This window comes from Dermacentor albipictus, chromosome 1 (genome assembly GCF_038994185.2).
Source record: "Dermacentor albipictus isolate Rhodes 1998 colony chromosome 1, USDA_Dalb.pri_finalv2, whole genome shotgun sequence".
Lineage (NCBI taxonomy): Eukaryota > Metazoa > Arthropoda > Arachnida > Ixodida > Ixodidae > Dermacentor > Dermacentor albipictus.
This window is the reverse complement of record NC_091821.1, coordinates 93,772,035-93,793,727: the sequence shown is the minus strand read 5'-3', so window position 1 is coordinate 93,793,727 and position 21,693 is coordinate 93,772,035. Positions and strand designations below refer to the sequence as shown.

General features: G+C 50.1%; 1 protein-coding gene across 1 annotated transcript in view; it reads right to left on the bottom strand.

Annotated features, from left to right (window-relative positions):
* for (cGMP-dependent protein kinase for) overlaps positions 1 to 21,410 on the bottom strand; it is a 237,184-nt gene extending 215,774 nt beyond the window's left edge. The window contains exon 1 of the mRNA XM_065432857.2: positions 20,689 to 21,410. Coding sequence (XP_065288929.1) covers positions 20,689 to 21,080 — 392 coding nt within the window. The 5' untranslated portion in view covers positions 21,081 to 21,410. The remainder of the gene's footprint in view (positions 1 to 20,688) is intronic.
* Between the last annotated feature and the right edge of the window lie 283 nt (positions 21,411 to 21,693).

Here is a 21,693-nt window from a genome sequence, read left to right as displayed (position 1 = left end):
GCTGCGCGTGCGGAGCATCGCCGCGGCGCGCGGATGCTTCCGGCTTAACCTCGGGCGCTGCACCGCGGCTTGTTCCGATAGCGGTGCGGGTAACACTGGGCCCATCGAGGGAACCGCGTGCGCCGACCGAAGACGTGCCAGATTGTGAACTGGGCGGAAAGAGAAAGCAGTGTATTTCGATACACGAGTCCTGCGTCGATTGTTTTCAATCAGCACAAAGTCAGCAAGATCGCAGACACGTCGTTTTGCTTGTCACTGACGTGTATACATCCTCAATCACACTCCTCCAGCGCTCTGGTGACATCTAGCGGCTGATAGGCTGATACTTGGTCTGATAGATCCCTGAGCATCGCAGAAGCTGCACAACGCCCGTGTGACGGCGGATCGTTTAAGAGTATACAAGTGATATGGCAATGTTTCTAGCAAAATATGGGATTGATTAATTAATGCGGTTCTGTGATGTTTCATAGACGTCTAGACTCCAGTAACATTTCTGAAGGTGGAAGTTCGAGCTTAATTTAACCGGGAAAAACAGAGAGGCCCGATTTGCACTCGAATCTCTTGAGTCACTTCTTCACCTGACAAATTAATGGCTCTTCGTTCGCGCCGCCACCGTCCAGTCGACTCACAGAGGGACGCCAACCATAGACCTACAACACTTCCTTTTCCCGACTGGTGTGTTAAACTATAGATTGCCATCTGGAGAAAGTACAGTGCACATTTAGCTGTTTCCCAGTCGCTATACATAAAGGACACCATAACTAGAAGCCCGTTAGGACATCGGCGCTGCTTGTTCGCGTCCGTGGCACCGCAGTGGTGAGCGCAACGACGACGGGGTCGATCTATCTGCGTGCGCATCAGCACACGCGCGGCTTTGCTTTCTTTTACGCAAGTCGAAGGATCTTTACATACCGGAACTGTCACTGCAGGACGCCACGAACGTACGATTAATCGCTCCTCCGGCGGAAACTTTTGCAGACTTCCATTCTGCGCAGTGCTATGCAGGGAACGCGTCTCTCGGTGAAAGGAAAGGGTGCAGATAGATACGCGCTTCCGTCTTAGCGGCCGTGTCTCTTTTTAGAGCGCAGCTCTATGGCGTCCGTTCCTGGGTTTCGCGTCGTCGTCGGCGTTGTCGTCGGCCTCGTAACCAGCTCGCCGACGAATCTGCTCCGCCGCCGCGCATGCGCGCTGTCGGCTCTCCGGGCGAGGGAGGATGATGGAAGGGAGGAGGAGAGACTGTGGAGGAGGGCTGGCTACACAAATGGCTCTTTGGCGTCCGTTCCTGGGTTTCGCGTCGTCGTCGGCGTTGTCGTCGGCCTCGTAACCAGCTCCGCCCCCCTTTCATCCCCCCAGCGCTAGCAGCGACCGACTGATACCGCTTTCGTGAGTCCGCTACCGCACTCACGAAAGACGTCGTGCACTTCCTGCAACTCGCATTAACCGTCCATCGATCCACACCGATGTTAGTAGTGGGGGACTTTAATGTTGACATAAAGACAAACAGCAATTTCCTAACACTTATGCGGGAGAACATCCCGTTCCTCTCGCTCGTAACGCGTCCCACGGCTGTGACAACCTCGCGAGGCACTTGTATAGATCTCGTCTTTGAGAATCAAGCATTGGTGTACCAAGTCGAACATATATCAGTCTATTTCTCCGACCGCAAAGCTTCCTTCATGACTGTCAAGAACTGTTAGTGGAGTCTTTGTTAAAGGAATACGTGTGAAAAATAAAAAAAATTTCTGTGATAGCGCATACATGTGTTGCTCGATTTCTTTGCCTCAATCTATCGAAAAGGTGAAACAGCTTATTTGCTGCGCTCAAATTTCGCATTAGGAAGTAACGTAATCGTCGGTAATTTTTTCCCCTCTACATTACTAAACGTGGCTGAATAGAACGCATCGACATCAATTTCATCTCACGCCAGGGAAGGTCTCGTTACAACTTGAGCTGCAGTTCGTCGCGTCTAGTATATTCTACGCAAGCCAGTACTAATTGCAAGCTATCGCGTTGAACGAAGATTCCGATAATTTCGTATTGACAACGGAGAACAAAACCGCATGCAAGGTTCACGGATTGTCACTACGAGAAAATGCGGGCACGGGTATTTTACCACACATTGTACGCGACAAGTAGAACGAAAATCAGGAATAGAAACTGACGGAGTGAACAAGCAGATGAACCATACACAGCGCTGCCCATACGTTTACACAGCACGTGCAATCGGCTCCGAGTGCGCTGCAACCACTGAACGCCCTGAATCCAGTGCATGATTGCGGACCTAGAATAACAAATGCGATGGCTCAATCGCACCAATGCTACTGTGTGTGTGGGGGGGGGGAGGTGAAGGGGGGGGGAGGTAGCCGCCGGAGCCACGGTTTATTTAGGCCGGTCAGCCATATGTACAGCTGTATCGGGAGTTTTTCATGTTGCTCTACAATTCTTCCATTGACCTTTTTCATCTAATTATATTTTTTTGAAAGATATAAAGATATCTTTTGAAACGGTGCTCCTATGAACGACAGAAAGCTGAGCTAGTTGGTAAGGATTCATTGTGCAAAATAGAATTGAGGCGTGCAGACAGGACACAAGAGTAGAGAAGTGGACACGCGGCGTTCGTGTTGTCCACTCCTCTACTCTTGTGTCCTGTCTGCACGCCTCACTTCTATTTTGCATAATGGCTCCTATGACTAGTTATTCGTGAAAAACGACGCTCTCCCATAGAAAATGTGCATGCTTGCAGGGGCGACTGCTACGGGCGCTTTTTGGCGATGTCTTACAACGGAGGAGTACAAAAACAGACTTCCCAATAGCGGTTCAGAAAGTTTGATGCTGGGAATTCTTCGTTTTCTTTTGCTTTTCTAAAAGATAGGTAGGCCATTAGACAAAATAATAAGAAGAGTTTGGTGGCGTAACCCACCGCCCCATTTCAAAGGGGACGCTGATAGCATCCATCCATCCATTAGATGGAACAAATACCGAGAAAAGAACCGGGTGGCGAGTGAGCTCGTGCAAGAGAAAATTAAACGCATAAGTGAACGTTGGGTGCATAACATTCGCAAAAGAGACAGAGGTGCACCAAAAAGATTCTGGAACCATGTAACATCACTAGGAGTTTCAACTAAAAATTCGCGAATGGATATGAGGGAGGAAAACGGTAACACCTTCGAAGGAGACGATGCGCTGCGGTACATGAAAGACGTGAAAACGCAACAGAGTTGTTGGAAGCGTTTCATATTAAAAAGAAAGGGTCTGATTGCGTCAGCGATTCATCTATCGTATTACATTCCGCCGAAGTGTGCTTTATCGAAAGTATGTTATCATGACCATGTTGTTCTGTCACACCTTGGCTCCCTGCGCATGAGCGGAAGTTGTCTTTTCTTCTGTACGTTTCTTCAGACTGTCATTAGACAGTTGGTAGTTTGGCGCTTCACTATCTTCCTTTGTTCTGCCCCTTTTTAAGAATGTATTTTGCACCGCAAAGTACACCTAGGAAATAGAACACCTTTGTCATGTCTGCGATGGCCTCAAATATAACGGACTATTCCAGGCACAACGAAGATAAAAGCTAGAATGCCGTTGCAAACTTTCCAGCAAGCGATCTTGCAATACCTTGCAGACGTGCGCAGAAGTCGAAAGTATGCTTACAAAGATATTTCGGCAAAAATCAACAGCTCTGCAGCAGCAGTCATCATGCCGGCGATGTTGACTGAGAGCACGGAACCTTATGCCTTTTGTTGACTGATCGGACCTTCGGACACTAGGAGTTACCGTCCCCACATATTGTTTTTTCAATTGTTTTTTATCTCAAAAATAAGCGCTTTGGGTAAATTTTAAAAACCCTTTATTCATTTAATGTCAATTGGCTTTAAAACCGTTATTGCATACTAGTAGGAACGGGTTCCCCCCTAATTATTTCTTTTATGACACCTGGGGACCAGAGACAAAACAGGGGAGCAAGGTGAAGGCATCTTGTGTCACTACGTCAACGGATGCAAGCTGATGCACTAGGTGCTGCATTTAAGTTCATTCATGAGGAGCCGCCTGTCGACTCTAATGCAGTCCTCCAAAGGATTCGACGTGCAATGCGCTGTAGACCGAATGAATCGTTGGTTTCGGATATTCGACAAACTCAACACCCTACGTATTTTTTTTTTCAATGGCTTCCGGCAGACTGCGGTTCAGTGCAGCACCGGCGAAGTCGCCCTGTCTGCACATGCGAACGGTCGGCCCGTTTTTACTTCACTTTCGGGCAAGGCTTCGCTCGATGTACTGTGAATATGCCTGTGCCTATGCGATTCGAACGTTTTCATCACATCTCTTCTACGTTCATTTTCTCTTGACCAGCAACAACATCTACTTCCTAGGTGACCACGACACGAACACGACCTGTCCTGCCGTTTGTGGATAGCTCTCCAACCTTCCTGTGAACACAGCCGATTTTTTAAACAGCGCGACACGAGACGAAGGAAAGAGGCACAGGACAGAGCGCTGTCTTTCTTTCGTCCTGTGCCGCGGTGTTAAAGAAGTATGCTGTGTGACAAGATGTACCAGCCAGACCAAATGAATACGTTGCTAAGCTTCCTGTGAACTCTGGAGTTGTCGACAGCCTCACCATACACAAGCGCGACTGAGAAGAGACATCCACAAATTTAGGGAGGCAAGTGATCTCCAATGTCCCTTCACAGGCTGGACAGTGTTTCACCATCCGAATACAAGGTTATCGGTCAGCGCTATCACTTTGCTACTCCAGTTCCTGAGGTCTACGGGCCTACACGCTAAACTTGGAAGACGCCGGGTGCTGCCCTTGGATTGCATTCGCTCTTTCCGTTTTTCGTGCGTCACTCCTTTATCCCCTTTGCCCACGTGCAACGTATCCAACCAAAACTGCATGCTTCTCCGCACTTCTATAATCGTTTCGTTCTCTTCACACGCAATATTACACACGCTTGTGAAGCGCGATCTCGTTAACGCCGTAAATGATGGCCGAATTGTCCGGCAAGACATAACCACAAAAATGAACTAACGAGTAGTGGCGCTGATTGAAGGCTTTGAACGCGAACGAACTGAACGAGTCGAAATATCCCAAGAAAGTCCGGAGCCAAACTGACTAAAGTATATTGCGAGTTCGCGACAAGGCCAACCGAAGATCACGCGCGTAACAAATCGTCGCATAGCTCGGCTCGTGTGTCTTTTTTTTCCCCCCTCACTCAGCACTGTCCCGTATAAGTGGCGAGAGGGTGGTTCACTGCTGTTCGAACAGAACCGTGAACAGATAGATCCGCGAGTGTTTGACTACGTAAGTCAGCCAATACTCTTTTTCACTAAGAACCACTTATTTCTCTCCACAACACGCACGCATGAAAATAATTCCTACGGAACCGCAACTATTTTCCGTCATTTCAAATTTCTAATACTAATTAAAAAGATAGCTGCGAGAAAGTTATACTGAAGGGGAGGAGCAGAAACACAAGACAAGGAGCGCTCCGTGTCATGCTTCTGCTTTAAGTATAAACCCCATGCAAGCGATCTTGCGCGCGATAGCGACAAGCGACGCGATGGAGATGGCTGTCGCGTTCGTTCGTCGCTTACAAGTCGTACCCCATGCGAGCGATGGCTTCGAGCGACGTCTCCCCAGTGTTGCCGGTATGAGGGCAGCAATATAGGCGCCGAAACTAGCGTGACGCGTGCTTTATTAACTTAAGTTGATGTGTTTTACTGTAAAAAGCAGCATAAAATATTTCTGAAGGTCTTCCAGTAGGTTCTTACCCTTGCACTATATAAATTCAATCGTTTGCTCGTTCCGTGCCACAATCGGTAGTACTTGAGTGATGTACATCCAGTTCCGGTTTGGCGCTATTGGCTAGTCGCTCGTAGCACTTCCGAGCGACGAGCGACGAATTCTAGATTTGCAGAACCGAGCGATCGCGCGACAAGACCGAGCGATCTGTTCAAGCGACGGCCCGATCCGTCGCTCGAAGCCGTCGCTCACCGCTGTCGCGCACAAAATCGCGCTCATAGGGTTTAGCCTTTAGTTCTTCGAAGCTACAGTGAACATTGAGGTATGCCGAAGCAACTCTCGTGCTTTTATTTTTAAAAAGTAAATACCGAGCGCAGCAAGCGGCCACTTGACGCGAACTAATCGTCTCCTGACACGCACGGCGCCGTTCGTTCCAAGGCAGCGAGGTAGTAGAGGCAAGCACAGCCTGGTGCGCGGCCCCGATTGCGAGCTCACCTGCCGCCCAGCGGATGGTTCGTATAATTGCTCCGCGCTTATCTGCACGCGCCCCGCTGGCGACAGCCACGGCGACAGCGAGACCAGTTGGCGCGCTCCCTGGAGCGCTGCTTCCGCCCTCCTCATGCGCGCTTGACTCGTAGCAACGACTGCACAACGGCGTTCCCTACGCGTTCCTTGCAAGCCTCTCTCGTGACGCACATTACCAACGGCGAAAACGAACGGCACTTACTGCTGCAGATAGATGTGTGAAACGTATGTCGAGGAAGATGCATGCGCCATAAGAGAGAGCGATAATACAAGTAAGTATGCTGGACGAACGCGGGACTCGGCGGTTCCTGCTGTATGCATCGGTCTTAGTGTTCCATACAAAGCTTCCCCTTGCGACACGCTCATCGCCACTTCAGTAACCGTGCAACTGCACCATACTCACTATAATGCTTCTCCTATACCGGCGATCCGGCATTGCCACAGTGGGACAGCTTTTCTGACTCGCGTTAACGCATGTTCAAAATATCGCGGCTGTTTTCGAAGCATGTGGCATATTTGCGATGAAGGCGTCCAGGTCACCGCGGGAACAGCTGCGCAGCCAACGCGCTACCGGTGCTCCCCCGCCGCTGACCTTTCGTCGTATATATACAATGGATTATACGCCTGATGTCTATTGGACAGGATGATAAGCCGGTATCGTGTTTCGCATAAAGAATGCCTAGACAGGCTTTGTTACGTAACGTCAGTGCAATACGACTATATTCCTACTGGACGGCAACACCACATTAAATGTCTCAACGTATGCTTCAGCGACACGTAAAGTGACATCACAATCTGTCCACAAGGGTGCACAAAACTAATTCAGGGTATCTACCAAGTTGACATTTCCAAATTCCCCGAGTTCTTTAGGTTTTCCATGAGTGGCTTTGCAAAATTCCCTGAGTGACACAGAACTTTGTTTTATGTCAAGGCGGGCTGACATGTCCCCTGATGCTGTCACTCTCTAGTAAGCATATTAAAAAATAAACAAACTACTTAATCCTGTGTTTATAATAAGGAGTAGTGCTTATTTTATTCAATAAGAAAACATAAAAGGGTGGGAGGGGGGGGGGCTAGTAAAATTCTCAGCAAATAAAACACCTTCGAAAAAAATTGTCAAACCTATTGAATTGAGTCGAACGTTCTCAAATACGAATAAAAAGGAGATGCATACAGAAGCAAATATTTTCGAATATGAGCTATTTCTATTAATTGATCACAAGCTCGTTGGTATGGTGTCAGAACTTTGTCAGAAGTGAGATTCTCTCTCAACAGCTGTTCAGTCAGCCGCAACTGGCCAGACATACTTTCAGCCCGCGCACAACGCCTCAGTGTTGCGTTTCACTGCTTGAAAGAGTTTATTTTGGTTTGGATGAGGGACACCTGCATCTCGGCGTCAGCCAATACAATTTTTTTTTTAGCTCAAGCTTCTTTAAAGAAGCGGCAGCACGCTTCCTTTGCCGTTCATTTCTCAATGCTGTTATCGTCCTCCTTCCGACACCCGTTCCCTTCACGAACCATTTGAACGATCCTCTTAGTCAGTTGTGCAGTCACCGTGCGATTTTTAGTACTCCCTAGGGGCCGCGAAAACACACACACAAAAAAAAATCGCCAATTCGACAAAATGAATGCATGTCTTTTACTGCCCTTAAAGGGCCCCTCATCAGGTCTGGCCATTTTGAGCTCACAAGCGCAGAGCATGCATTGCGCGATAACGATCGTGTCTGCAAAGTATTACATCGCTACGAGCCGCGGAAAGGTCTGAAATTTCACACCAAACGCTCGTTTTTGCTTCTCCTCGCGGCCGCCGCGCTCCAAGCCGGACGGTGACGTAGTTGTGCCTCTGCGCCTACGTAGTCGTGTCCGCAGTGTGACGTCGCTCGTGGTGACACGTGACTTCTAAAATTATTCAAGGCAACACCTGTTATCAGTGCGATCTGTTGCTTGAATTGACGAATTGAAGTTTGGAGAAATAATAAAACACAAACGGAATGTCTGCGTATTTTTTGTTTTACTTCTCACCGAAGCACGAGAGATGTACTTCCGCTTCGTCTGCTGCGGTCATGCGGTCACATGCGTAGGTACCGAAACTATGCCATTTTCTACCGTGTTCCAGCGCTTGCTCATGCTCTGCGATCCGCTTGTTCTGTCTCAGTATTCGTGTAGCACTGAATTATACCGCTAGTCATCTTTCCTTGTGCACAGCGCTCAAAACCGTGCGCTGCGCGAACGAAACAGCTCGCGCGCGACGCCGTTGGCGGAAGTGCGTAGCGCCGAAAAAAAAAAGCGAGCACAAAAAAAAATGAAGGCAGAGCCCGTGACGTATGCGTCACGCGATGCTCGAGGTCCGGTATGGGAGAACGCAGGGAAAAAATTTCGTTTGCGTAGGCTAGACGGGGCGAGTGGAGAGAGCGTCTTGCTTGGCAGTGGAGCCGGCCTGCTGAAATCATGGGTTCAGGGCACTGAAATAGTTCTATCTCGGCTATTAATGAGCCAAATTGTAAAAAGGTTTGCGGCAGACCACTCCCTAGAGGACATGTAACAACTTCCAGCGTATAACCAAAATTTGCTATAGGGTCTGGTGAGGGGCCCTTTAAAGGGGCATGACACGGTCACCCAACAATTTGTGGTTTCCCGCGAGACATTGTAGCAGAAGGTTTATTATGGCTATACATGCATAAAAACTGGGCAGTAAAAGGACATTTCTGTCTAAAATATGAGCTAGAACTCGCTGGCTCTAAGCCCCGCCCTCCGGCGCCCACCGCCATAATGCCAAGCCATGCGTGACGTCATGCGCTGCACGGAACCAAGCCATCGTGTGCTACAATATCGGCCACCGCGCCATGTGAGGTCGGGGCACAGCTGCCGTTTCTTGCCGTATTTGCTCCAGATGTCGCGTGCCTTGTCTTCGACACTGCCAACTTCGCGTGATGAAGGAAATAATGAATCTTTGAGCAGCACATGCAGCGATGGCGTAGTATACGCTGCGAATTTTCACTTCGACCTCATCGCCACCAGCTCAAGTGACGAAACACGGCCTCAGAGATTCGCGCGCGCCGGCTGGCTTGCGCAAATCTCAGAGGCCATGGACGAAGACCGCGTGGTAAACGTGGTGAACATAGATGGTGAACATTGGTGTTGTGCTAAATGCTGCTGATGCCTTTCGTACTCTTGATATTTTATGCGTTCAGCGCTGCTTAGCCAGGAATCTGGTGCTACTTCGCACAATGCAAATAGTTAGGCGCGTAGATTGTTTGCTGGCATGGATTTCTCTAGGATCCGTACTCAACAAAACTACGATGTTGTTAAGCTGCCGCGCGTTCCCACCAGTTCTTTTTTTCTCCCCTCTGTAGAAGCGTGCAGCATATGTAAACAAACGCCCGCGCACATGTGTCCGCGGCGCAAGGATTTGGCGAGATGTACGCTTGGCTGAACCTTCACCTGAACTTGCTTTATTGCACCCGATATCGATAAAACAAATAGGAAGGCTAGCGTTTGGCCGGGGCGCTGCCTACCGGATGGGTCGGTGCGCGAACACGGTCGGCATCGCGTCTGGCCGCAGTCTCAGCTTTTTCACGGGTATCCCAAACTCGGCGAGCAGGCGCAAATCGTCGTTGTAGCTGCCTGGCGTGAAGTGTTCTGAGAACAAAACAAAAGCGTAAGATAATCGCCAGTCCTTGCTGCCCACATTAATCTTCCAAGCCTGAAGTTTGACCGGCTCCTTGGGGAACCTGAAGTGCGATACGGGGCACTCCTTGCTCCGTTCGCTCTAGCAGCCCACATCGCTACATAGGCGCCGCGGTGGCATTGTTTCAGCCGCTACAAGTTGAACAATTCCTATGGCAAACCGAACACATCAGAAGTTTCCCGCACGCCGCACAGCTGACACACCGATTCTTCGCCGGAATATACAATATACTGTTGTGCCATTACCACAAGCCCGGATTCCGAATATGCAAGATGCGGAATCTATCCTGCGAGCGCCATAATTCTCCCTTCACAAGTCAAGATGCTGCGCCGTCGTGCGGGAGAAGCCTCGGCGAGCAGCGTGTTTGGACGTGTCCGCGTGTGCCAGACAGCCCGGCGCCGCACCTCCCTTTGCCTGGAGGTCACCGCGCGCGCGAACTTTGAACCGGGTGGCCAGCGCGGTCGCTGGTTGGACCCCTCGGACGACCGTCGTGTGCTGACTTTGTATTGGGCCGTTTGAGTGACAATGGTCCTCGGGGATTATAAAAGCAGCGACACGCCGCCTGAAAAAGAGGATCCGCCGACCCCACCGGGAGAGAGTGTCGCTCCCGACTGGGGTGAGATGTGTCACGCGTTTTCGCCGGACGTCGTCGTGCGAGAACAGTCGCGTTTGTTGTGAGCACTCGGCCCCAGTGCCGACCCGTTCATGTCCTGTATGATAACCTGTATATAATGTATAAAGTCCCTTTTGTTATTCTCATCGACGCCAGGCTCGGAGTCTTCGCTACCAACGCTCTGTCACGAAACGGGTGACGAGCGCTACGGGACCACAAAGCCGTAATCGTGGTGCAGCGGTACAAGTTCGTAACACTGGTGGCACCGGTTGGGTGTCGTAACACTGGTGGCACCGGTTGGAAGTTTATAACAATACACGCTCGCTCGGCAGGCATGCAGCCTGTGACGTCACCGCTCGGGAGCGTGCCAGTGTTGCCCCATTGTTATGCCGTTCGAGTGCAATATAAAATAAATAAATTACAAATTACATACTAGCTCAAATACGCTACAATTTTGCCAACGTGTTCTTGAACGCACAAAGATTATCTCACACATTACAGATTACGATTGAAAATTGGGTGTAATGACCTCTTTAAGGGCTCAAATCGTCACAAGCACATCCGAAAAAGCTCTGAATGCCTGCCAGTACACTTACTAGGCATATCGGTACTCGCACTGTGACAGGACATCGCGAGTGCATACTGCATCCCGTGACTATTTGCCCTTCCCACGCTTGTTATGCTTCGCCACGTAAAATTACTGTGTCAAGGCGAAGATAACAGTCAGGAACCGGCATTATGCAACGCTCCGTGCTTTCTGAGCTTCGAAAATAATAGCGGTTACCACAAAGGCGGAGTCGCATTGCTGACAGTGGCGAATTCTTTCAATGAAAACGGCACCGAACGGCAGGAAGCTTAACAGCGAACGTCGAAGCATGTAGGCCTAGCGCTGCCGCGGTGGTGGCTACGGCTGCAAGCGGATCTGTACGCGAGAGCGCCGTTCGAGGCTGCGAGGTAATCAATATGGCGGCGGTGGTGGCTTTGTTTCATTAATGCCATTTCGGACCTGCGGTCACGGCAAAAAGTCCGGAAAATCGGACGGCGAAGGGTTCTTGCGTCCGAACTTTCCGACGTTCTCATACATTGACTCTATGGGCTACGTGGTGGTGCCGCGAAGCTGTCCGAATTATCGGGCGTCCGGAAAATCGGTCGTTGACTGTACACTGGCAACTCCTCCAGCCGATGGCACGGCGTCAAAGTAGATTCATTACGATTCCTCTTTGTTACTGGAGCCAGCGTTACCACGACTTTCGTTCCCTTTCAATAAAATTACAGCTAATTTTCCCTGATAAAAGCACAAAAGCACAAATTCCCTGAGTATTTCCAGACCGCTAAAAATCCCCGAGAATTCCCGGTTTTCCCGGTTGGTAGACACCCTGTAATTCCCTTTAAATTCGCTATAACAACAGCCCCGCAGTCGAAAACGATAAGCGTCGTGTGGCTACCCCAATAGGCGACGTTAAAAAGAAGTGCGGTCCAGTTAACAGGCACGCGAGCCGCTCTGGCGGCCGATGAGGGAAAGAGGGTTCAGCGTTCGCGCAGCAGAAGCTCGGCAGAGAACGAACTCGGACAATGCCCGCGTGTGTACGCAGGCGAGCCAGTCGCGGCGCGTTAAGTTCCGCTTCGCGCAACACAGACAAACGATAGCCGAAGCTCGCTCACCCTGTCAAAGCTGCATGCGCCAGAGTCGAGGTGTATCACGTTAAGTTACACAGAAAATCGATTTACAACTACTTTTTTTTTTCATATGTCTGTATCTCAGCCCTTACATACCTCGAAAGCGATGTTTTCCATGGAGGCCTTAGTGGTGCAAATGCCAGCATAACCCCCTTGGCCACGTCAGATTCTCGTAGGTGTAATTACTCTTACGTCCTTCAGGCAAGAATAAAATGCAATTTAAAATAATATGTCAGTAGACATACAATTCAGCGCCTTACAGGCTCCTTACAGTGCATTTACTATATATATATATATATATATATATATATATATATATAGTTAGAAAAATACGACGGATGCTTTGACAGCACATGTGCGTCGACACTGCTGTGCGAAGACGGAGCCACAACGATTATAACCAATTTCTGTTGCACCACCGAATAGCGGGAAATTTCAAATGGGTAACTGCGCTATTTGCATACAATGGACGGCACATGCTCTGTGATAAGTGCGCATAGTATCGGGAAATAAATGGCGAACTGCCGTACGTTAGCGAGCTAATAGTTATTACAGAATTTTTTTGCCACCTTTCTCATTCTGTTCACTCAGGAAACGCCACCTTTCTCGCGTTGAGATCATGTACTTTCTTTTCTCATCGGGAAGCCGTCCTTGAGAGAATCTCACTCCGCGACTCGAGCGCGGCGCTATCATGTTTACGCGAACCGGAAGACCAGCGGCAAGCCGAACTCGGCGCCCTGGCGATCACATGTACGTGACGTAGCCCCTTCGGGGGTGCGAACTGCGTCCGCTTCGAGGCATTCCCAACACGTATGCCGTAGCGCTCAGGGCTGGACGTCCACTCAATGGGGAGTCGCTGCCAGAAGAGTGCACGGCCGCTGACATGGCGACATCTTGACTTCTGTCACTTTTTGCTTAAGTGTTTGTGGGTAGTTTAACTGTTTATTAAACGATCAAGACATGGCAAAATAGGCTACCGAAGAGTAGGCTATTCCAAGATCGCCATTAACGGACCCACGCGGCGACGAGAAAGACGACACAAAAACAAAGGAACAAAGATAAATAAACAAACAAATAAATTGATAAATAAATAAATAAAACGAAAGAAAAAGCAAGCAGAAAGAAATGCGTGGCGATTCAGCAGTAAATTCCGCAGCAATGCGTTAGCATTGCGTCGCACCTCTTAGAGGTCCCTGAGGTCCCTGGTCCCTGATATATATACACACATACCCTTATTTCCACTTTGACACTCGTAATGCGAACGCATTAAAACGGGGAAACAGGCCCAACCGGAATAGAACTTCAAAACTGGAACACCAACACTTGTTTGTGTGGATGATTTCTTTTTCTTATTGATCTGTAATATAGTGAAGCTATAATAGTACAGCCCACGAGAAAAAATGCAATCACGCAGTAGAGAAGATTTGAATAACACTGCAGCAGTATAAGCATGCAGACATTTTAACCGAAGCTGAAAGTATGCTTTATGGCAAGACTGCCTCGAGCGCTTTTTCTCTGAAAGACTGCTTTCCGGCTGCCGCCCAGTGGATCGGTTGGTGTCTCGCTGTTGCTCGAACTTGCCACTTTTCCAATGACAGCTGCTGCCATGCGCGCTCCCCGAATCAGCACCGCCTTGCAGCAACAGAAACCCCCCTCGTTACTTTCAATGCCTGCGGAGGAGACGGATGAGCGTCAAACAACGAACTTGAGCCGCTGTCACGACGAACGTGTATGCGCGCCGCCATGGGCAGCAGGAGAAACCCGGAGCGCCGCCACTCGCGGTCGCATAAACTACGCCCCCACCCACAAATCAGCTCCGATTCCAACCGGCGAAATAAATTGTAAAGATCAATCTGCACTCGCCAAAGCGGCCAAGGCACCGTATAGCCAGCTACAAAGTATTCCTTTCGTCTCCCTCGTCGCGTTCGAGCGCAACTTGTTTCGCGCGTAGAGGGATCAAGGCGGCGAGGAGAGAAGGAAAAAAAAAAAAAAAGTCGGGCAGACGAGGTTGCAAGCTGTCCTGCGCAGCGCGGTCGCCGTGGACACATTCCGTGCTGCCGAGATAAAGGAGACCCCTAAAACAGTGGCGCGCCGCACGATAAGCGGCGGAAGGTGGGGAGGGGAGAGCGCCACCCCACCGTGCTCCGGACTTGGACAGGGCTGGCGGTGTGCCTCGGGCAAGCGGCCGACCCACAAAAGGATTTCTCAGCTGCGAGATGCAGAGGCGTGTATACCGACGGCACTCCACGGCACGCGAAGCCTTGCCTCTGTCGCCTGCAATCGACTACCGATTCCAGGCCGCCACACACTGTCGAGGCTGCACAGCGGCGCGCTGGTGTTCATGCACGGAGGTTCGACGCAAGCGCTGCTGGAGGCAGCACAGACAGGCAATCGCTAAAAGGTTTTGAACCTCAGAGGAAGAACAGCCGTGTTACACGGACGTGTTCGCGCTACTTTTTCTCGCTTGCAGAGCTGATACTGTGGTGCACAGATATATAATAGTACACGCATGGGTACGCAACTGTAGCCATCAAAAGCAGGTGTGTCCTCATTATCAGCCTCTGCATTGATCCCTCAGCGCTAATCAAAACTGTCAAGTTGGGTTTCGCATATTTTTTTTCGTTCGTAAAAATTACTCCCACTAGCCCGCACGTTTCCTTATCACGATGCCCTGGCCCCTCGTTCCCTGTTGGAACAATATTTTGCATCGAAACAGGTTTGCGAATTCGCGCCGAAATTTCATAGCTGCATGCACGAGGCGAAAGTGATGTCACCGGTAAGATCGATCGTTTATTGAAGAGAGCCAGTTAAATTGAGTGATTTTCAAATGTTAATCGTCTCGACTAAATTTCTGGAGGTATAATTCAAATATGTGTGAGGGCACATATCTCGATCCTTCTTGAAAAAGCTGCACTACTATGCTACAGCTAGTACAGCTACAGTACAGCTAGTACAGCTGTACTAGCTGTACTACTACTACTATGCCCTGAATTATAAATGTCTAGCGGAGAAGAAAGTGGTGGTCGAACCGTAACTCTCAAATCGATAGGGCACACGACACAGCGGTCATTAAAGACCGCTGTGTCATCCCAACCCTAAATTGATGATAAGGTCTCTGTTCGTTCCTATTAGTCGGATCATCCAGAATAAAATATGCTTTATTGACAGTGCGCTAGTTTCGTCTAAGAATGAGCGCGATATCTCGTAGTTATTATTCTTTCCTTCTCAACCAATTCGGGAAAGAGGAAGAGGCGGGCGAAGGGGGGTGAAGCATGCTGGGAACTCGCCTTTGCTGGGTTGTTAAAAACAACTCTTCAAGCCAGCGCTGTGATAGCATCGCCACAGACAAGGCAGGGAAGAGGGGAAAAAGACACGCAACCTCTGTTTGAGAGCTAAAATGCTCACGAGCGCGTCTCCACGCGGGGCTGTCGCTTGGGCTACACACTATGGGTATAGTGCTGCTATGTGTTGACCTGATGGGCAACGGGAAATTTTCAACTAACAAAGCTTACATAGTATTAGAGGGAAGTGAGAGCATGCAGTATACCGCTGCGGCTTCGCTGTTTTTCTTTCGTCCTTGCACGTCCATCTCACCTTTAACACGGCCGACATAGTGTCTCCGAATCCATAGCTAATCTGAGGAATTTAGCCTATAGCACAAGCAGCTAGAAATGTTCTTAGTATTCAGCGTTGTAAAGCTGCTGGAATGCGGGTCAACCTTACGGCGCGTGAGAACCAGCGCTCCGCACATGCTGTAACCCTTCTTACAACGGCGAAAAGCCAAACAACGAAGGAGAAAAGGCGAAGACAACCAGAAAAAGAAAAGGAAACGAAAGAAGGCTGGAAGAAGCGTTCCTTTCGAGTTCGATAAATAACCTCAAACGGCTACAAATAACATCTACCAGGGTCCGGCACTGCACAGAGCATTCATTTCACACCACCGTGATAGCGTACACACTATTTTCTGCTTACGACGGTAACAACCACCACATCCTATGTGAACGAGACAAGTGTCCAGCACGCTTTGTACGGGAAGAAACAGCACTCCTGGCTCTCTCTGTCTCGCACATGTCAAATACGTTTCTTTCTAGGGAGCCATTTATGAGGTGTGTATACAGTATAGCTGCAAGGCCAACCCACAGCCGCCGCTCTTTTCGCAGAGGTCACTTTGAGGGTCGGCAATGGCGGCATGTCTGAACACAAACGCTCGTTCTGCGCAAGCTCTTGACACCGCGATTCCTCGAAGTGGACATCCTACTGATTTCGCGAACAATCCGCGAGCGATAATTTAATCGCAGCCGCCAGACGCCTCCGGATATCAAGAAAAAGAAGACCGGTAACATGCGTGGCACGGCCGCCGGTATCGACTTATCGCCCAGTCCTGTCTCTGTCGCAGGCTAAAAATACAGAGCAACGGTTTCTACTCAAGTGCGCGCCACTGCGGTTGCTCGTAAAAAAAGTTAATTACCCGTTTTTCCTCCTCTCTAGTTTTCCCGAGAGTGCTGGACGCCTGGCGCAGCCAGCTCTGGATCTGATGCGGTGACGTCGATAAAACGCAGAGACGTGGACGGCGGAGCCAACAAATGGCCGCTAGAGTCAGCGGCCGCGCCAGTGCGTCTTTGAAAGCTGCAGCATAACGAGCTTCGTCCGGAGAGGATGGCGCCCTCCGAGTGTGCTGCTGCTGCATGTGCAACTGACAAAGCCCTGTGTCTCAGCCAGGAAGCACAATCTTATCTATACCGAAAAGTGCGAAGAGGCAGCTTAAGCTAATGGGGTCGTCCTTAGACAAGGCTGGTTCAACGATCTTGCAAAGTGGTAACAAAGCCGGCGTCGGGGAAGGACCTGCGAAGACGCCAGATACTCCCACTTGTGGCGGGCGCCTGAAATAAATCGCTGTTGCGCCGGCGTTTGCTCAGTGTTTGCTAAAGTGCGCCAACTCGGTCGGCGACGCTGGCGTATGGCAGGCACACACGCGCGCGCACAGATCGTTTCGTTGTACCGCTTTCGGGTGAGCACCCTCGAACCGTGCTAAGATTTGTGCGATTTCATAGGTCGAAGCACCTGCTTCCCGACGACGTTTTCCATCTCACTCGTTCCTTGAGCACCCCGCAAAAGAAACCGGCTCCGCAGGTCGCGTGGTATAAACGAATGCAAAGGGAGCGAGTGGCCACCAATTGACACAACGCTAGCCACTTATCCTCACTGTCAGAGTTAAAGAAGAAAGTGGTCTATTCCAAGACTTAAAGGAAACAAACAAATGACAACACGCCTACTGATGGCTTATGTTGAAGGATCGCGTGTTTTCATGGGCTACTGGACCTGCTGTAGCAATGAGAGTTTACCATTACCGACCTTATTGTATACCCGGTAGTCGCGTCGCGGGACAACAAATTCGTACACGCTTGGTCACTACAAAAATGACCCTGTCTGTGCCTGCACCGACACTGACGGAGCACGCGTTACACACTCCTGACGGATTCCAAGATTATAAATGAGCCATAAGACGTGGCACTCGAACGTATCCTGAAATGTGAATGTTAAGTTTTGTTTTTAATGTATACACAGGAAACATCGAACTTTTTGCCCGTTACCCAGCCTATGCAGTTCTGCCGATGAGCACGAGGTCGTGCCTGATGTCTTTCTCCGCAACGCGACCTCTTGTTCGGCAGCAGAGGACACATTCCCGAGGAGGTTAGATAAAAAAAACGCTTGCGTTATGTCGGCGCCTCCGGTAGTCAAAATGAATCCAGAACGCTCCGCTAGCCAGTGGTAAAATATATAAATGAATGTGCGCGCAGTCGCACCCGGTATATCAAGCGTCCCGAGCAGCGTTGTTTCGCACAAAATTGTGTGAAATTCGTAGCAAGGGGCTATGTACAGCCTTCGATAACTTTATTGCTGCGTAGGGCACAGTACGTCAGTAGTAATCATTAGCTAGCACGATCAATAATCACTAGCATGCGCAATAATTTAAAGAGTGCATGTACATTTCCTGCTGCTTCAGGCGTAAGAGAACACCAAGCGTGAAGTTTCATAGAGAGTATCGGCATCAGAGAATGTCAACGTGCAAATAAGAGAACTATTATTTTCCCCATGCTCGTACATGTCCTCTCGAGGAAGAAAAATGGATATAAATTCTACCACATTTGGAAACCCCTGCTTACAAAAGGTCACAGAAAGACTTCAACCGAATCATGCGGTGCCAAGGAAGTTATAGTCCTCGCGCCATGAGTAATTATATAGCCGCACAGTACGTGCAAACGAAGTTTGCGAATGGACTCATGTTAGCTCACTCGTAATTACCTTTTCATGACACTAGTATGCGTAAATGTGCAGGTTACCTTCAGATTACTACCCTTGCAGTTAATCACTAGTAAATGTGATGCCCTTGCCTTGTACATATGTCATTTTCTCTCAATATTTCGTGTATGTCCCGCCTTCGTGCGAAATTAGGGTGTGAAAGCAACTAAACGCCAATGGAACAGCAGACTACAGATCTGACCGCTCACCGTGGTTCTAACGCAACTAACGCGCAGCCATACACTACAAGACAGATGAACGAGTGAAGAGATCGCAGCGGGTGCTTTCAATCCCACCCTTAATACTGTCTGCTGCTGGGTTGCCTTGTTCCTCAAACACTCATGCACTCTGTGCGAAGATTATTTACAACTCTTACGTAACCGTTGTTAACTGACAACAGAGACTTCGACGGACAGGAGGTTACGCAGGTTTATTCTGGGTTCAGATTTACTACATACATTGGGATAGCAAGTGCAGATTACATTGCAAGTGCTGCAGGTATGTTGAGCTTAACTGCTTCCTTGACACTTTACTGAACAGAGATCTACTGAGTGCCACGACATCACGCACCGAAATAAATAAATAAACTAGCCCAAGGACCTAAGAGTAACTCATCCAGTGCCACAAGTCACAGGCTACAAACGGAACAAAAACCGTCGCCAAGCTGTCAGTGTTGCAGGCCGAGGGCGGCATTACTAACGAAACCTCTGTTCACAAGAGAACTACGTGGCGTAACTTCTGGAAACGATAAGACCACGGAAACGGCAGACAGGGCTCTCCTCCGTCTTATTTTCGGTTTGGTTTGATTTGGTTTTAATTATTTCTTGGGTTGTTATCTTCAGCTCTCTCTTCAAGCCTCAGCATGCCCGGAGGCTACACACAAGAGACATTCTGCGTCCCACACACGCTCGTGATGAGCGCTGCACAGGTGATTTCGTGATTGTTACAGGATGTGAAATTTCACTTTCGGAGCGACCACACAGCAAGGCTGAAAAGTGAACGGCTCATACGGAGATGCCAGCATTTTCTACATATGCGGAATTCATTTACATTGTCGTGAGGCCTGGTGTGTAATCGACGCCCCATTTTTCATTCGCCATTTTATTTCGCTGTGAATGCAGAAGGTTTCCAAAAGAGTGGCGCAACGCGTCCCCACGTACAGAAATGATAATGCTCAGGGAAAAAGAAAGATAAGCAAGAAATATGATACAGACGTGAAGTAAAGAGGAAGCGATAAAAGTAAAAGCGCGGGTCCCGGGACGAGAATCGTACGGTCGGCAGGTTATGATAATCAGCGCGGAGACCGGCGCTCGCCGCTGCCGAATCCTCCGCATTCCTTTTCGTGCCTGCGCCCGGAGCGAGTCGAGAGAGCGATAAACAGGCAGCTGGAAAAGCGGCCGCCGCCGCTCCTCCCGAGCCGACACCGCTAACCGCCAACTTTTTGCGATCCGGTGTCCTTGGCTTCGGGTGGGCGATATGAGCATGTTCCGCTGCCGCAGCTGATCTCACCATTGCGGCTGCTCAAAAATAAATAATTAATTTTAAAAAATCCTCAGCTCCGAGATCTGGGACTACGCAGCTTATTCCAGCTTAAAAAGCATTTCAGGATAGGAAGGAAGCACTATGTTACGGAAATATCTTAGTCACGAAGGGCTTGTTGTCAGAGGGCAAACGCGTTGGTCCACAATTACGGCATGCAGCAGGAGCGAAACCTCTTCTCCGCCTGCAAGTGTGACACATAGTACTGGAAGAATGACAGCTATACGCCATTCCTGTCCATACAATATAGCTATTTCGTTTCAACCGTAAATATGCACTTATGCTCCAAGGTTCAGGAGGGTGGAAACCGCGACAATAAATGCCTTCCCCAGCTGGCTCCACATCGTGAGTGCCAAGGGAACGTCAGCTTCTCGGTACGATCGGTCACGGGAAGACGTACTGACAATTTATTGCGCAATGCAAGAAAGCACCACAGTGAAACCTTCGCCCACTGGCATGGGCAAAGGGTTACTCACGTGCGAATCGCATGCTCCACACGAGCCGGAAGCAGAGATTGGGGGTGCACGAAATCACCGTTTCCCCAAGTTCTGCGTGGCTCGTCCGGGCGCAGTGCGATGAACGAAAGAAAGAGCAGAGGTCACCAACCTGTCAGATTTTGGATACTCCTGGAACTTGGTCTGTATGAGGTCCTGGATGCTGCGAAGTGACTGCGGCTCGGCCGAGATGCCCTGGGCGCGCTCCTTGCGGCGGCCAGAGCGGCTGTAGCGAGCGTTGTACGGGATGAGCACGGACTGAAACTTGTCCAGTTGGCTGCGCAGCTGCAAAATCTCTTCATCACGCAATGAGATGACCTGCCGCAGATCGTGGATAATCCGTTCCTGCTTGAGCACAGCATCACGCAGCTCCTCCAGTGTGCCCATGCTGAGCAGAGCGGCCGGGCACGAGGACGGCGGCGGACTCTCGTCGCACTCCAGCTTGCGATCGGCGGTCGAGGACAAACAGATCACCACCGAACGACGCGGCCGCGAAGGAAACATACGAAGAGCGGGGTCCAACTCGGCTCACTTCAGTCGACGACGCTCATGCCGGCCTCCTCTCGGCGCACACGAGGTTTGTGCCCTTCCGCGGGCTGCTGCGAGTCGATTTTCGGACACGCGACGACGCACTTGTTGCCGACGGCCGATCACGCCGATCGGGCCACGCACCAGACGCCCCTGCCGTCGCCGCTGCACACGCGTTCAAGAAGCCTCGTTATCGCGGCTCTACAACGCCGCTGGCGCCGCCCCGTGATGGACTCCGCAAACTGCTGCGAAGGACGGCCGGTTTAACGTCCCCGGCGGGTACCGGCGGGCTCGTTGCTGCGTGGCGTGTGCCGTGCCTGTGGGCTGGCTTGGTGGGGACTATGGCAATCTACTTTTCGTAAATGCAGGTGAACTCTGCCTTGAACAGTTGTGCCGCTGGAATTTGAGGGCGCTAGGGGAAGTATGAAGCTGTCCTCGATATTCAGGGGGCTTATCTTCGATAGCGTGCTTCCATGCGCACGTCCTCCCCACTCTCAATCTCGCTTCACACAGCCGCCGTACACGTACTACGTGGTCAGCAGACATCATGCGCATTGCCGGCCTTGCTGTGACGGCTGCAAAATGACTG